At 41.7% G+C, this 16,588-nt stretch overlaps 1 protein-coding gene across 8 annotated transcripts in view; it reads right to left on the bottom strand.

Annotated features, from left to right (window-relative positions):
• The window catches only part of PACS2 (phosphofurin acidic cluster sorting protein 2), a 1,277,570-nt gene that overhangs the window by 512,895 nt on the left and 748,087 nt on the right, over nt 1-16,588 (bottom strand). For all 8 annotated transcript variants that reach the window (XR_014224766.1, XM_082242585.1, XM_082242586.1 and 5 more), the window contains one exon: nt 8,311-8,415. Coding sequence is in view for 7 of the 8 variants with exons in the window: in XM_082242585.1 (XP_082098711.1) it covers nt 8,311-8,415 (105 nt within the window). In the remaining variant the exon portion in view is untranslated. The remainder of the gene's footprint in view (nt 1-8,310; nt 8,416-16,588) is intronic.

Genomic DNA, 16,588 nt, shown 5'->3' with positions numbered 1-16,588 from the left:
CTCCAGCTCTCCCATCTTGTTGGCCAGGTTTCTGGCATTGGTATAAAAACCTCGTAATTTTGGTCGTTTACATATATCCTCATTTGATGTTTTTAGGCTGCTCTTGTGATTTTTCTCCATACCCACCCTGGGTTTAGGAGCGCCGAACACCCTACCGCTAATGTCCCCATTTGTGCCCTCTGAATCTTGCTTTCCACTGGCTAATTCTACATCTGTACCCTCCCCCCCATTACCTAGTTGAAAAGCCCCTCTAACTTTTCGGCAATCTTCTCACCCAGTATGGCTGCACCCTCCCCATTTAGGTGCAATCCGTCCCTACCATAGAGCCGGTGGCCGACTGAGAAGTCGGCCCAGTTCTCCAGGAACCCAAAACCCTCCTTACTACACCAGTTACTAAACTAATTAGGGGATTGGAGGACCTTGATTATGAGGAGCGTCTGCAATCGCTTGATTTATTCTCCCTGGAGAAGAGACGCCTGAGGGGGGACATGATAGCAATTTTTAAATATCTCAATGGGGATCTAGGCTTAGAAAAAAAGCTGTTCAGTCGAAGGGATTGCATGAGGACTTGGGGGCATACAATGCGATTAGAGGAGAAGCGTTTTAACCTCAGGCAACGTGGGGGGTTCTTTACTGTTAGGGCTACAAGATTGTGGAATTCTCTACCACAAGAGGTGGTTTCTGCGGGTAGTATGTTGGCTTTCAAAAGACTATTAGATGTACATCTCAAGGATCAGAACATTCAGGGGTATGTGAGATGATTACAGCCACACACACCTACACAGGTTGAACTGGATGGACTATTGTCTTTATTCAACCTCACCTACTATGTAACTATGTAGCTCCTCAGCCACTTGTTAACTTCCCTAATCTCCCGCTGCCTCTCTGGTGTGGCTCGAGGTACAGGTAGTATTTCTGAAAATACTGAAAATCACGCAAAGGGGCGTATCTATTGGGGTGCTCCAGCCCAGGACCGGCCTCCTTGCCTTGTCCCCTTCTACCCCTCCTGTCACCCCTCTAATCTGATGCCTGCACCTCCATTACTCCGCCCACCTCTGTGCAGGTCCCTGCCTGCGCCTGACGGGTACGTTCCCAGCTCTCCCTCGGTATGGACATTTGGCTCAGTGTTGCCAGCTGCTTCCCTAGATTCAGGACCTGAGCTTCCAGGGAAGCAACGTGCTTACATATTGTGCATTTATATTCGCCCTCGATCGCATGATCGAGGAACGCATACATATCACAAAATGTATACCGAGTCGCATCTCCACACCCGCCGGGCATTGTACCTACTAATCTAATCTAATGGGGATTCAGTAATTTAAGTCTATCCTGTGTGGCTGTTTCCTGCCTATAGGGACAAGTTGCCTGCCCATAGGTACAAGCTCACTGAATACATGGATACCGGGGAATCGATCAGACATGACACTAAAAACTGCAGCCACAACATGTGCGCACATTATTACAAGTTAAGGAAAACAAAACAACAATATACAAACCCAATTCCAAAAAAGTTGGGACACTGTACAAATTGTGAGTAAAAAAGGAATTAACTAATTTACGTACATATCTCATAAACTTATATTTATTCACAATATAATATAGATAACATATCAATGTTGAAAGGGAGACATTTTGAAATGTCATGCCAAATATTGTCTCCCTTTTGGATTTCATGAGAGCTACACATTCCAAAAAAGTTGGGACAGGTAGCAATAGGAGGCCGGAATACTTAAATGTACATATAAGGAACAGCTGGAGGACCAAATTGCAACTTATTAGGTCAATTGGCAACATGATTGGGTATAAAAAGAGCCTTTCAGAAGTCAAGATGGGCAGAGCATCACCAGTTCCCCCAATGCTGCGGCGAAAAATAGTGGAGCAATATCAGAAAGGAGTTTCTCAGAGAAAAATTGCAAAGAGGTTGAAGTTATCATCATATACAGTGCATAATATCATCCAAAGATTAAGAGAATCTGAAACAATCTCTCTGCGTAAGGGTCAAGGCCGGAAAACCATACTGGATGCCCGTGATCTTCGGGCCCTTAGATCACACATCACACACAGGAATGCTACTGTAATGGAAATCACAACATGGGCTCAGGAATACTTCAAGAAAACATTGTTGGTGAATACAATCCACCGTGCCATTCGCTGTCCCGGCTAAAACTCTATAGGCCAAAAAAGAAGCCATATCTAAACATGATCCAGAAGCGCAGGCGTTTTCTCTGGGCCAAGGATCATTTAAAATGGACTGTGGCAAAGTGGAAAACTGTTCTGTGGTCAGAGGAATAAAAATTTGAAATTCTTTTTGGAAAACTGGGACGCCATGTCATCCGGACTAAAGAGGACAAGGCCAACCCAAGTTGTTATCAGAGCTCAGTTCAGAAGCCTGCATCTCTGATGGTATGGGGGAGTGCGTGTGGCATGGGCAGCTTACACATCTAAAAAGGCACCATCAATGCTGAAAGGTATATCCAAGTTCTAGAACAACATATGCTCCCATCCAGACATCGTCGCTTTCAGGGAAGCCCTTGCATTTTCCAACATGACAATGCCAGACGACATACTGCATCAATTACAACATCATGGCTGCGTAGAAGAAGGATCAGGGTACTGAAATGGCCAGCCTGCAGTCCAGATCTTTCACCCATATAAAACATTTGGCGCATCATAAAGAGGAAGACAAAGAAGACCTAAGACAGTTGAGCAAATAGAAGCCTGTATTAGACAAGAATGGGACAACATTCATATTCCTAAGCTTGAGCAACTTGTCTCCTCAGTCCCCAGACATTTGCAGACTGTTATAAAAAGAAAAGGGGATGCCGCACAGTGGTAAACATGGCCTTGTCCCAACTTTTTTGAGATGTGCTGATGCCATGAAATTTAAAATCAATTTATTTTTCCCGTAAAATTATACATTTTCTCAGTTTAAACATTTGATATGTCATCTATGTTGTATTCTGAATAAAATATTGAAATTTGAAACTTCCACATCATTGCATTCTGTTTGTATTCACAATTTGTACAGTGTCCCAATTTTTTTGGAATCGGGTTTGTATAATTAAACAAATAAACAAAATTTGAAATTTCAAATTGAAAGTGTGTTTGTAGTAAACACTGTAAACAAGAGGTACCCAAAAAATTTGAAATTTGAAATAAAGCATGATCCAATATGCTGCAGTGGGGAGGAAAAACATTCCTTCCTGATCCCCCAAGAGGCAATCGGATATTCCCTGGATCAACCTTACCTATCCAGTTATAATTTGTGCATTTAGGAAGGAATCCAGGCCTTTTTAAAAACAATCTACTGAGCTGACCAGAGAACCTATTACACATTTTCACAGCTCTTACTGTGAAGAAGCCTTTCTGTACTTGGAGGTTAAACCGCTTTTCCTGCAGACATAAGTGTACCCCCTTGTTCTCTGTGATGACCTTAAAGTGAATGACTCTACACCAAGTTCACTATATGGACCACTTATGTATTTATACATGTTGATCATATCCCCCCTCAATAATCTCTTTTCAAGAGAGAATACATTCAGTTAAGCTAATATTTCCTCATAGCTGTGCTCCTCCATGCCTCTTATCAGTCTGTTGTCTACTCTGCACTTTATCCAGTAAAAATAATTAGGTAACTTAGTAACCTTGTTGCCCTGTCCTAACTTTTTTGAAATGCGTTGCTGCCATCAATTTACAAACAAGGAAGAGCTGGAAGATTATTTTGCAACTAATTAGGTTCACTGGTAACAGGTCAGTCACACTGAATCAGACTTTGATATTGTGCGACTTCACTTGAAGCTGCAAGATTTCAAAGTTGCATGTCCGTGTAATATCAGGTGTGACTTGGAAGACATATGTACCACTTTATGCACAGATGTCTATGCAAGTCACACCTGAACTTGCAAAAAGTAATTCAGAAACTACTTTCAAAATCTGTGCAACCCTGATAGGGCTGAAGTCACATTGATTTGAACATTTCCATTGTGGACAATAGGATGTGACTTTTCATGCAATTTGAAACAATTTATGCATCCCAACCTGTCTTGGCCTGATAGGCCAGCTTAGTGGCAGGAGGAAGGAGTAGAATGTTGTAAAATGTAGAGATTTGTTTTTGAGACTCATCACGCTGAATTACTTCCAAGTAGAGTATGGACACAGAGGGAGTGTATGTATTGGGTAATTGGTTCTTTAAGGCATGTCAACATTTTAAGTAGCATAAAAACACTAACTTTGGCTAGTGAAAACTCAAGTTCTCAAGTGATTTAAGGCCACCAGCCAACAACAAGTGGTGCAGGTAGTGGGCCTATAGCTCTGCACGTGGGATGGAAAGAAGTTTGGGTAAGTGTTTGCTTTGCTATAGGAGGGTAAGGTTGTGAAGCATAGGGAGGTTGATTTTGGCCAAGGCCAAGTCCCAGATCCTTTTATAAGGTTACAGAAGGGCTTATACGATCTTTGACAGCAGTCGAACCTTGAAGGCCATGCAGAACAGGACAGAAGGGGGGAGTAGTCATCTGTGCCAGCAAGGACCATAGGCAGGATTGGAAGCTTACCTATATGGTATAAGTGGAACAGTTGGGCTGCAAGATGGTACAAAGTCAAGCAGAGGAGCTCCCCCAGATCCATGGGGTTTTTGAACATGCACCAGTGTAGTTGATGTCTTCTGCTGCCCCAAACAAAAGAATTAAGGAGAGAGTCCATGAGTTTAAAGTACCATAATGGTAAATACACAAGGGAGTGCCAGACAAGGTACAAAACTTTTGGGAAGGAGAATCATTTTTATCAGATTGACTTTACCCAGGACCCCCAATGGAAGCCTAGCCAAGATCTGGGTCCTAGCCTTGACCACAGAGCCCCTGTTAATTTTGAGACCTGAATATTTCCCAAAATATTCAATAGTATGAAGGGTGGTGTGAAGAGAAGACCCCAAATCCTCCAAATAAAGCAATATATCATCAGCATACAGGCCTACAGTTTCTACAAGTGTATCTATATAAAACCCTTGCATGGAGGGATCACACCAAAGGTAAATCAATAGAGGTGCCACTGCAAGGGTGTACAGGTGTGAGAACATAGATAACATTCCTGGTGCATCTCTCTTGAAGGGGGAAATAGATCTGAGACCAGCCATTTGCTAACACCCTGTCGACTAGAGCCTGATACAACAGTTTGACCTATTTAATGAAATTAGGACCAAACCCAACACATTTCAAGAATTGCTAGAGATATAGACCCACTCCACTGAGTCGAAAGCCTTAGCCACATCCAGAATTACTATTACTCTTGTGCCAACTGAATTATGAGAAGCCTGGAGATTTATAAAAAGACATTGCGTTGGGGCATAAATCCCAACTGGTCAGGAGGAGATCAGGGATAGAATTATTTTTTTCAAGCAAATAGCTAGGATCTTAGGTAATATTTTTAAATCCACTTGTAAGAGTGATATAGGTCTATACAATTCTGAGAGTCCAGGATCCTTGCCAGGTTTAGGGATTAAGACTATTATGGCTTCCTGCATAGATTAAGATGGGGTGTAGGATTCAAAATAAGCAGATAAAAAGATCCAGAAATTTGGGGAGTAAGGTTTCGATATCATGGGCATAAAATTCTATATGAAAGCCATCCATACCAGGTGACTTAGAATGGACAAAGTGGGGTATGGCCTCATCTGTTTCAGTGAGAAGTGGTGAATCAAGGGAAGCCACCTGCTCCTAATTTAACTGAGGAAATGTGAAGTCTTGCAGAAAGAAAAATATAGTGGCTGCATTATAATACGCTGTTGAAAAGTATAATTTACAAAAGAAATCATGAAATTTTGCAGCTATCAGCGAGGAGTTGGCAACAATACCACCATCTGGAAAGTTAAGGGTGATCACCCCAGGGGGTCTGAAATTGTGGTGGGCTAAATAGGCCAAGAGCTTCCCTGAGCATTTATCCAATTCATAAACGCATTGTTAAAAAACTTTGTCAGGCTTTCTCATATTGAAGATGCTCCATCATTCTAGAATGCCGTTTGAATTCCGCTGCTCAGTCTGGTGTAGGGTCAGCAATATATACAATGCTTCCCTGGAGACCAAATCTGACATGACTAGAGTGAGGGCACTTCCAGAGGCCATCTTCACTCTAGAGATCTGCATGGTAAGACTGAGGCAGAAGAGAGGTTTGAAGGATTCCCAAACAGCAAGGGGGGGAGGCCGTATTAATATTATCAGCAAGAAATGCTCCAACTCAGTTGCGCATTCATCTACATCAGGTAAGCAGAAAGGATTTAGACGGCCCGTGGGCGTTGGTTGGCATTCCAGAGAGACCGAATAGGGAGAGTGGTCAGATAGTGTTCATAATGGAACCGCGACCTACACTGTACTTGTGGACTTCCGTCAGTATATTGTTTCCTCCCAGGCTTGAACATAAATATCAGATATTCCAGCAGCCCCCCATACAAAGATAGCCGACAACTTAGCTTGTCCTGGAACCTTCTTTTTGAACAGCCACACAGAATTTTTATACAGCATGGGCATCCCCCTCCTGATCAGATTAACCCATCAGGTCAGGGGTTGCCTGATTACATTATAATATGCAGATGAAATTGTATACATAAATATAATTAACCTGAACTAATTATCTAGCTATCTGGACAGAAACAATATGTGAGTTCATTAACAATGGGACAGACAGGCTTAACAGAATCCACATCACACCTCAATACACAGACAATAGAAAGAGACCGCCAGTGACAGACTGTCCGTCTCTGACACTGAAGAACATGGAACAGAGGCCAATGTGATTAGCTCTTTCAATGAACATGTTCAGAATCAAACAAATTCTATTATGTTAGTAGCCTTTTACATATATATTTTTATTAAAACCCATTATGCAATGAGCCTTTGTTCCTTTCTTTGCAAATACTTATGTTGTAGGGAGCAGAGGAGGATGAGTACATGCAGTTTTCACTGAGGTGCCCTGTGCGTCACTACTCCCGGGAAAATTACCACAGCATTCCTCTGTGATTGGAGAGTGAGTTAAGACTTACATATAATTTGAAGGTCTTAACTATCAGTATGAGGCAAATTGTTTCAGTGGTGGCAGTACTTATCTGGGAGGACACAAGGATTTCTGAATGAACACACATGTTGTTTCATGGATCTTTATAGTGGGTGTTTTATGTTTCATGTTAAATGAGCACATATATTGGTCAATGGACTTTTTCAGTGGACTTTTTTCTTTTTTTTTTTTACATTGGGAATTTATTTAATTTATGTTTAAAATACAGCACAACAAAAATGTTATATATGGTTATATCTACTAATAAACACACACACATCAGAAATATTCAAAACTCTTAATAGCCTTACAGGAATTACAGGATCGACCCATTCTTTTTTCACATAGGGCTGTTAGAGTACAAAGTAATTTTAAATATATGTCCCCAGCTTCCCTTATCTGTGCAAGCTTTTTAGACCATCAAAGACAAAGTATGAGAATGTTAACCTGACAGGGAAAAATCTGGTGAAGTTTCTGGCCTATTTTTCACTGTGCTATAATGTGTGTTTGCTGCGGGTTCTGTCCCATTCAGTTCTATGACTTTCAATCCCTCTGACTCAATGACACTGTGACAGGAAGTAAAAGTAAATCTTCTCAGTGGATATACAGTCAGCAATAAAAATCTAATCAAAGTTGTAATCCTTCCCTACTCCATCCAAAAAAAAAAAAAAACATTTTGGCCAGAGTTGTGTTTTAAAACAAACAAACATACAACTCCCTTCTAGCCTCTGCACATTTTCCAATGACTTTGGCTACAGTAGTAAATCAAAAGTATAAAGATCAACAATCCTTCTTAACACAAAAGCTGAACTCTAGTAAAGGAAAAAAAAAAAAAAAGACAAAATAATGCAAATATTTTTTTAATAATAAGATTGGAAAAGGGAGGGCAGCACTACAAGCCAATCAAAGTGAGCTGCATGCAAACATATTGAAACAACCAAGCTGAGAGCATAGAACATAGAGAATGCATTGTCAAATCTGTTGCTGCTCCTCCACAGTGCAATGAAGTGGCTGGGGCAGGATGATGCCAAAGGTGTATTTTCTAATCTAATTATGACATTGTGACAAAGTGATTTGATCCTTTTGTCAGATTGTCTCTGAAAGCGATGTGTAATTCTCAGAGTTTTATGGATAGAAATGAAAATCTTTTGGCAGGGAAAAGATTCCCTAAAATGTATTTAAAGTCTGTATTGGGTGATTTTCCAGCAGTTCAGCTTCAATGTTCTAATGGTTTGCATTTTATCACATTTATAAATTTATAAAATCACTTACCTGGCCCTGCCAGTCAGAAGTGTTTACAAGAATGATGTTTTCAGGGAGATGGTCATCAGAAACCAGGATATGATTTAACTGATCATAAACTGTTTTTCTGGGTATCTAAAGTATTACAAAACATTAACAAACATAAAATAAATATACCAACACAAAAAATGTATTGCAACATTGCATGTTCTATTAGTAAAAACAAAAAACAATAGAGGAGAACTCTCGTTTTTATAAAATATATTGGAGTAAAGATGTGCCAAAATGACTGCACTGTACTATACTGTAATGTTCCAGAAATGAGCAGCAAGTAAAATCAAAGTGACATCAGTAATCTGTATACCTGTTCCAAACCAACACAGCAAGTACTGATGCTTGAGAGTCAACAATACAGCCTGCAAACCAGCATTTTCAGGGAAATCATTAAAGGCAGCCACAATAGTTCTCACAGCAAAAAACGGAATTTTGTAATCAGCAATTTTTCTCTGAGTTCATAGAAGGACACAGCTTTTCTTCACAACAGATGGGTTTGATCTCACATCCTTCAGAAATAGGACATTAGGTGTAGCTAAATTTGTTCTTTACCAGTTTTGTGCCAGCATTTAGCAGCAAATAGCAGATGAGTGGGCAGCCGCCACATACTTAACAACCGATGGCTCATTAGCTGTCAGCGGGATTCCACACAAACAGCTGAATGTAAAAAAAAGAATGCAGTCATTAACAAAAAAAAAAACCTGCATGGGGGTCCCCTCCCCCCAAAGCCAGGGCCTCTTTCCCCCACCCCTGGCCTGGCGGCTGTGAGGTGCGGGTGGAGTGACTTATTCGAATCTGGATTCTGTGCCCCATTTGAATGAGTATGGTATGTACCCCTACTTATTCACAGAAAAACAGTAGTGTAAATAAAGACAGGAGCCAGATTTTGACAAGTCCTTTATTAAAAAAATGTTTAAAAATTGTCCCCGAAGTAGATCCAACAACAATCACAATTAATGCCGCTAACGCTGCCAACTCAAAAAAAAAAAAAAGAAGTCAGCACCCGATGGTGGCTCCCGCCGACTGACAACTCCGCTTTGTAGCTGCTGCTGCTAAATAAACAAAGACATCCACCCAGTGATGTCACCAGGTGACCCTGCCCCCTTATGACGTTATTGACCAGGTGAAAGATGTCGGTGGCCCCTGCTCCTTAACAACCATGTTATTTACTGGAGTGGAAAAAAAACGCTGGGCATTGGCGCATAGAAGCATTCAGATTTTCGCTGCTGGAAAATAGCTGCCAAAAAACACAAACCAGAGAGCTTTTTTTTCTGATTCTAATCGCTGAGCTTATCCAAAGAGTTCATGGACAAACCGAATAATGCTTCTAAGGCATAAAAAAAAAACACTAAACACTTCTAGCAACAGCGTTTTTTAAGCTAAAGTGCATGGAGCCTAAAAGACTGAAGGAATCTGTAGCAGAAAAAAGGAACAACAGAAGGTGCCAGACTAAGTGTAGTGTTTACAAGCTTTAATGGATAAGACAATATACACATCAAAAAATGAAAAACACAATTGTCATCAATTTTTCCTGTAATCACTGCGCTGCTTGCATGGGGTATACTTCAATCCATGCCATCCATGTTACCCAGGAAGTGTCTCAGTATCAGGAAGCAGGAACCTCCATGAAAGGCAGCGTCAGACTGCAAGTGACATCATATGACCACAAAGGGGGCATGACTATACATTTCAGAGGCATCGCTCTTTTGTCAAGCCTTGAGAACTGTACCGAGACACTTCCTAGTTAACAAACAAATACCTGGCCAGTGGTAATTCAGCTTCCTTGCATAGATTGAAGTATACCTCATGTGAGCAGAACAGGAAAAATTGATCACAAGCCATGTTCTTCACTTTTTAATGTGAGTTGCCAATTGTCTTTGATCCATTAAAGCTTGTATAATGCTACATTTAAGCTGGATACACACTATCCAACTTTTGTGGTTAGATTTCCTTCAGATTTACCTTTTCTATGTAGTGCAAGGGCCTGCCAGATTGCATACAAATTGAAAGTGTTTAGGTTTGACCTCATATTATATGGTTTTGGTAAGTCTAAAGGAAAAAGTCTTCAGAAAATCTTATAATGTGTATGGCCCATTAGTCTGGCACCCTCTGGTGTTCCTTTGTTACACTAACCTTGCAAAACTTGGTGAAAGTATGAGCAGATGGCCAGGTCTTTTAAACCTGAACAACAAAAGCAGAATGATGAAAGGCCAAGCACGTGCCAAGTACCCTGGTAGACTGCTTAGTAACTGGGAATGGAGCTTCTCGGCCCAACAGGGCATAGGCCTGAATCACAGTTTCACAAATCTATCTAGAAATAGCGGAAGACAAATTTGTTGACCCTACTCCTGAAGACACTAGGATAAAACGGAACCCTGTCTGCCACTTTGGAGTTTTTCTTTTTATTTAGTTGCACATAGTGTCCTGCTCCTGAAGGTGATGACCTCAAACCCATCAGGCAAGAAGAAAAGCTATGCCCTTCAATGAACTAAATGTCACAGCTTACAAATCCTTAGATATGGTGGCTGCAGTAGTTTTTTTGTTTAAAATGGTTCTAAAGACATAAGGTTTTTTTAATCTTAATTCATTCTAGGCTCTCTCAGGTCTCTCTCTCTCCTCACTGGCCTACACAGCAGTGGGAGCCATTAGCTGCTGCAGATATCAATCACAGCCAGTGAACCAATGAGGAGATAGTGGGGGCGGGGCCAAGTCATGCTGTGTGTGTCAATAGACAATGTCTATTCGCAGGAGTGTGGCTTGGGAGCGAGCCTGCCATAGCAAGAGACTTGATACTAGGGGCAATCGGCAAGGGGGAGGGGCCAAGACAGCCGACGGAAGACCCAAAAAGAAAAGAAATGGGGCTGCTCTATGCAAAACCCTTGCACAGAGCAGGTAACAAATTATTATTTTTTCCTTAAATTAATACCTTTAGAATTACTTTAACTATTTCGTTGTCATGTCCGTATGTACACACACTCCCGATGGGTGTAGATATATATATATATATATATACATGTCTCTGAAAAGTCAACTTCTGGCTGCCAGATGTAAGCAATCTAGTGGCTATGCAGCTTCCCAATTGCTTCCAACCCACCCCCCCCCCTCCCGAGAACGGGCATCTCACCTGTCACCTCACCCGCACGCATGCCACATCATGTATCCTGGGCTGCATGAGCCTGTGACCGGTTTAGCAGGTGCACTGGGTAGAGGGGACAGAGCTGAGCAGACACGCATCTGCATTCCTCCCCTTCTTCTTGCTGACCCAGAAGCGATGTGTAAAACCTCACTTCAATGTCCCCCTTTCACTTTCCCCGGCCAGTGTGATCTGCATTGCATTTGATTCTTAGGAGCACAGGTAAGACACTCAGGATCTTTTAGAACCTGGATGTCTCATTAAAGAGAACCTGTCACCAAAACATCAATATATTTGGGACACCTTGTCCTCTATGTAAAGAAAATAGTAAAAAAATTAAAAATAATCATTATACAAAATTAAAGTTGCACTCAAGCACATACCCCCCCCCAAAAAAAAACGCACGAAAACATTGATTGCGATACACGTTACATATTGTCGCACATGCTGGAGCAAGCACAATAATTCCAGCACCGTCCTGCCTGTATAATGCTAAACTGATGACCTATAGGGAGATTTTAAAGCAACGCCTATGGGGAAAAAAAAAAAAAGGGAATGAAGTTTGTCGCTATTTCAGTAGCGCATGCAAATTTAGGGTCCTTGTAAAAAGGTATTATTTGACTCCAACAGCAAAACCTACACAATCAACGTAATAATTGTTCCATGCAGTTTGTAGTTTATGTGCTAAGTAGCCCCTGTTGGCTTGTATATTTGGGCAGAACTACAAGGGTGGCACAGTGGTTAGCACTTTCACCTAGCAGCAAGAGGGTCGCTGGTTCGAATCCCAACCACGGCACTACCTGCCTGGAGTTTGCATGATCTCCCTGTGCCTGCGTGGGTTTCCTCCGGGTACTCCGGTTTCCTCCTACTCTCCAAAGACATGCTGTAGGTTAATTGGATCCTGTATAAAATTGGCCCTACTATTTATGTATGAATGTGAGTTAGGGACCTTAGATTGTATGCTCCTTGAGGGCAGGGACTGATGTGAATGTGCAATGTATATGTACAGCGCTGCGTAAATTGACAGCGCTATATAAGTACCTTAAATAATAATAATAACTATAAGGGCCATGCACACCAGGTTTGTGAGCACAGGCAACTATTAGAACAAGGTGACCTGGACCACAGTGTCCCAAGGCATTTTGCCTTGTACTACACAACAGTGACACCGGTGTCCTTAATTTGTTTGGTATAGAGGTGGTGCAAACTAACCCTAATGGAAAAGAATGGTTTTCAGAGCTTTGACACTAACAGAATGCCTCCAGGGAGGTTAAAGTGTTCCTAAAGCCTTAAGGTTTTTTTTTTTTTTTTAACCTTAATGCATTCTATACAGAGAGACACGGTAAGTAAAAGCAGCAGGTTACACACACAAACACTTTAGGTTTAGCACATTTAACCCTTTGATCACCCTCATTAACCCTTTTTTCACCCGTCACCCAGCCAGTGCCATTGGTACAGAGTCAGTGTAAGGTATTTTTCACTGATCACTGAGTCACTTGCAACATCAGACAGCATCAGATAGCTTCAGGATCAGTTAGCGCCAGCTATCGTTAGATTGCCAGCACACTATCGCACTCATGATTTAGGTTGCTGATCACTGCCATTACTAGTATAGCATTTGTATGGATCAATATATTGATCACGAACAGAACTATACAAGTTCTATACAAGTATAGTCTCCCCAAAACTGTAGTGTTAGCAGGATCAGCCCCATTCACTGTCAGCACTTGCGTTCAGCCCCCCCACCCCCTTCCCCCAACAAGTGCAGTGTCAGTAGATCACTGTCATTGATACATTGTACACAAAACCGCAGTGTTAGAAATTTCAGGCCTGATCTCTGCTAGCACTAGCATGTAAATATTTTTTTGTAGCGGTTCAAGCAGTCCCTGACAGCCAGGTGCTCTTTTTCCCGTGAGTCGCACTAGGTACCTGTAAATTTAGTGCTAAAATGTCCAAAGAAAAGTTACAGTGCCTTGAAAAAGGTATTCGTACCCCTTGAAATTTTCCAAATTTTACAAACAAAAGCATAAATGTATTTTGTTGGGATTTTATGTGATAGACCAACACAAAGTGGCACATAATCGTGAAGTAGAAGGAAAATGATAAATGATTTTTAAAGTTCTTTACAAATAAATATCTGAAAAGTGTGGCATGCATTTGTATTCAGCCCCCTCAGGTAGGTCAGTGTATGTGTAAGGTAGGTCAGTGTATGTGTCAGCTAAGTCAGTGTATGTGTCAGCTAAGTCAGTGTATGTGTCAGCTAAGTCAGTGTAGTGGTCAGGTAGGTCAGTGTAATGGTCAGGTAGGTCAGTGTAGTGGTCAGGTAGGTCAGTGTAAGGGTCAGGTAGGTCAGTGGAGGGGTCAGGTAGGTCAGTGGAGGGGTCAGGTAGGTCAGTGTGGGGGTCAGGTAGGTCCGTATAGGGGTCAGGTAGGTCAGTATAGGGGTCAGGTAGGTCAGTATAGGGGTCAGGTAGGTCAGTATAGTGGTCAGGTAGGTGTCAGTATAGGGGCTAGGTAGGTCAGTGTAGTGGTTAGTGTAGGAGTCAGGTAGGTCAGTGTAGGGGTCAGATAGGTCAGTGTAGGAGTCAGGTAGGTCAGTGTAATGGTCAGGGTAGTGGTCAGGTAGATTGGTGTAATGGTCAGGTAGGTTAGTGTAGGGGTCAGGTAGGTCAGTGTAGGGGCGTGGCAGGTCAGTGTAATGGTCAAGTAGGTCAGTGTAATGGTCAGGTAGGTCAGTGTAATGGTCAGGTAGGTCGGTGTAGGAGGCATGTAGGTCAGTGTAATGGTCAGGTAGGTCATGTGTGTTACATGGGCAGGGCAATGGGGGTGGAGTCAGGGGTGGAGCCAGCAAACTGTTTGCGGGCCTGTTTATCAGGAGTTATTGACCCTCCTATCCATAAAGAAAATAAATTATTCTCTTCTCTCACTGGCTTTTATGCCTGTGGGAAGTGCATATCTTGAAGGACCTCTAAGACAAACATTAAAAAACGTAAGGAATTTTCTTCTAGTGCTACAGGTAAAGTGTACAAAATGACTGACCTTATCACGTGTTCGACCACAGGTGTCGTTTATATGCTTGAGGGCAGCTGCGGTTTGCAGTACATCAGACGTACATCTAGAGCGTTGCACGTCCGTGTGGCCGAACATATGAATAACATTAGAAAAGGTCTTAGAACCCATTCCGTCTTTCAACATTTAAACAGTGTCACCACAAGGACCCACGAGATATGAGGTTTTGGGGGTTGGAAAAAGTAAAAAAAATTGGAGAGGTGGAAATTTTGTTAGGCAATTGAGTCGACGTGAATCCTACTGGATCTATGAGACGAAAGTCTCAGCACCAAGGGTTAAACGTAGATTTTGATCTGAACTGTTTTATTTCGAATCGTTAACTTTTGAGTATATTTATATTGTATTTTATGATGCTTTTGTTCTTGTGATTATGGTATTTTGCGAGCTATGTAATCCGTGACACAGTGGGTGTATACTTACGGTTCCTATTTCATATATTTATATTTAGATAAACAATAATTTTTAAACAGTATCTTATTGTCCCCTATCGTATTTATATCCTGTTTTTAAGTACATGGGTGTTTAGCACAATTTCATTGTTTAATATTGTGTTTATGAGAATAAATAATTGGGTGGGGATAGTCATGCGTTTTTGTCCATTTACATACATGGTCCCCTAGTTTTAGGCAGATATCAGAATGTAACTACTGTTTAGTAATAAGGATAATACAGCAGTCTATTACCCCTTTAGCCCTATTTTATATAGTTCTCTAATTATTTTATAATTGGAGTTTTTTTATTTGAGGATTGTTATTTATCTTTGCAGTATGTATGGCTTACGTTCGGTCTGAATTACAGGGGGTTGGGCAAGTAGTATAGGCACGCAGGCACTGACTCCCAGCACCGGATTGGTGTGTCTGTGTGACCGTGATGACGCACATCAGGGCGGGATTGATGGTGGGAGTGCCTGGTCACTTAGCAACCTTACGGACGCTTTACCGCCTACTGGCTCCTTATAATGCGGGGATGACAGGCTCCTACACATGCCACTGAGGAAGTCCCTCCCCTTATGGGACGTCACGCGTGTGGAAGGGAGGAGCGTGACATCACCCGCTGTCTCGTGGAGCTGCTCGTGGAATTCATCTGTTTGCTGCATGCAGAGTGAGGATACGATGAGCGTTAGGATTGCCGTTTTTATGGAAGAGGCTTTCTTTCTTTTAATCAATAAATGTGCTTAAATGTGCTTCACTATGTACAACCCCTTGCCTTTTTTTGAGTCACACCTAAAAGAGAGCAAGCATCTGTTTTGGATTGTCTGAAGTGTTTTGGATTAGCCAGGATTGTTCTATCCATCCATCCTGCCAAAGGCTTTCATCTGTTGCAGTTACAAGTGGAAAGTATCCAGGTGTTGTTTGACCCATTGTGGTCAGTTATTGAGGTGAGAGGCCAGCCTATATGGTGGTGGATTAGTTGTCACTGTAAAGCTCAAGATCACAGAATCATCTTTAAGTGCACTTCCATCTACACGGGCCCCTCCCCCCTGCATGGACTTTTTTTACCACTATATATGAATGTCTTGTTTTATCTAGCGCTGCACTGATTTTATTGTATATTTTTAGTCTGTCTGGTTATGTAGATTAACTTGTGAGTGTCAGCAGCTTTAATTCAGTGTTGCTGGTGTGTGCGCCAATATTATCAACCAGTGTATTTCCAGGTGGTTACCCAACCAGAGTACACACAAGAAAACCCACTTCTGCCTACAAGAGATCACACTTTCAGGACAATGGGAGCAAGGGGGGCAGCTGCACTTCTAATTTCAATTCAAAGTTCTCTCCAATGAACTGCAAGGGTGTTATTGAGACATATACAAGGCTGGCCTTATGGCTAGACAACTTAAATCTCCAAATTAAAAGTGTTTTTTACCTGTAACTTCACATTTACTATCTTTGGAGTGATGCATTGTTACTCTCCACAAGAAGCTTTTTGATTCATCCACGTTTAGAAGCAGCATTGAACTTGGTTATGTGGTGAAATTACAGCTACAAAACACTTATTTGGAGATTTGAGAACTTGTCTAGCACAAGGCCAGCCTCATATACAGCATCTCACAAA

This window comes from Pelophylax lessonae (genome assembly GCF_965119305.1).
Source record: "Pelophylax lessonae genome assembly, chromosome: 13".
NCBI lineage: Eukaryota > Metazoa > Chordata > Amphibia > Anura > Ranidae > Pelophylax > Pelophylax lessonae.
The sequence above is the reverse complement of the archived record's forward strand: the minus strand, read 5'-3'. Positions and strand labels throughout refer to the sequence as shown.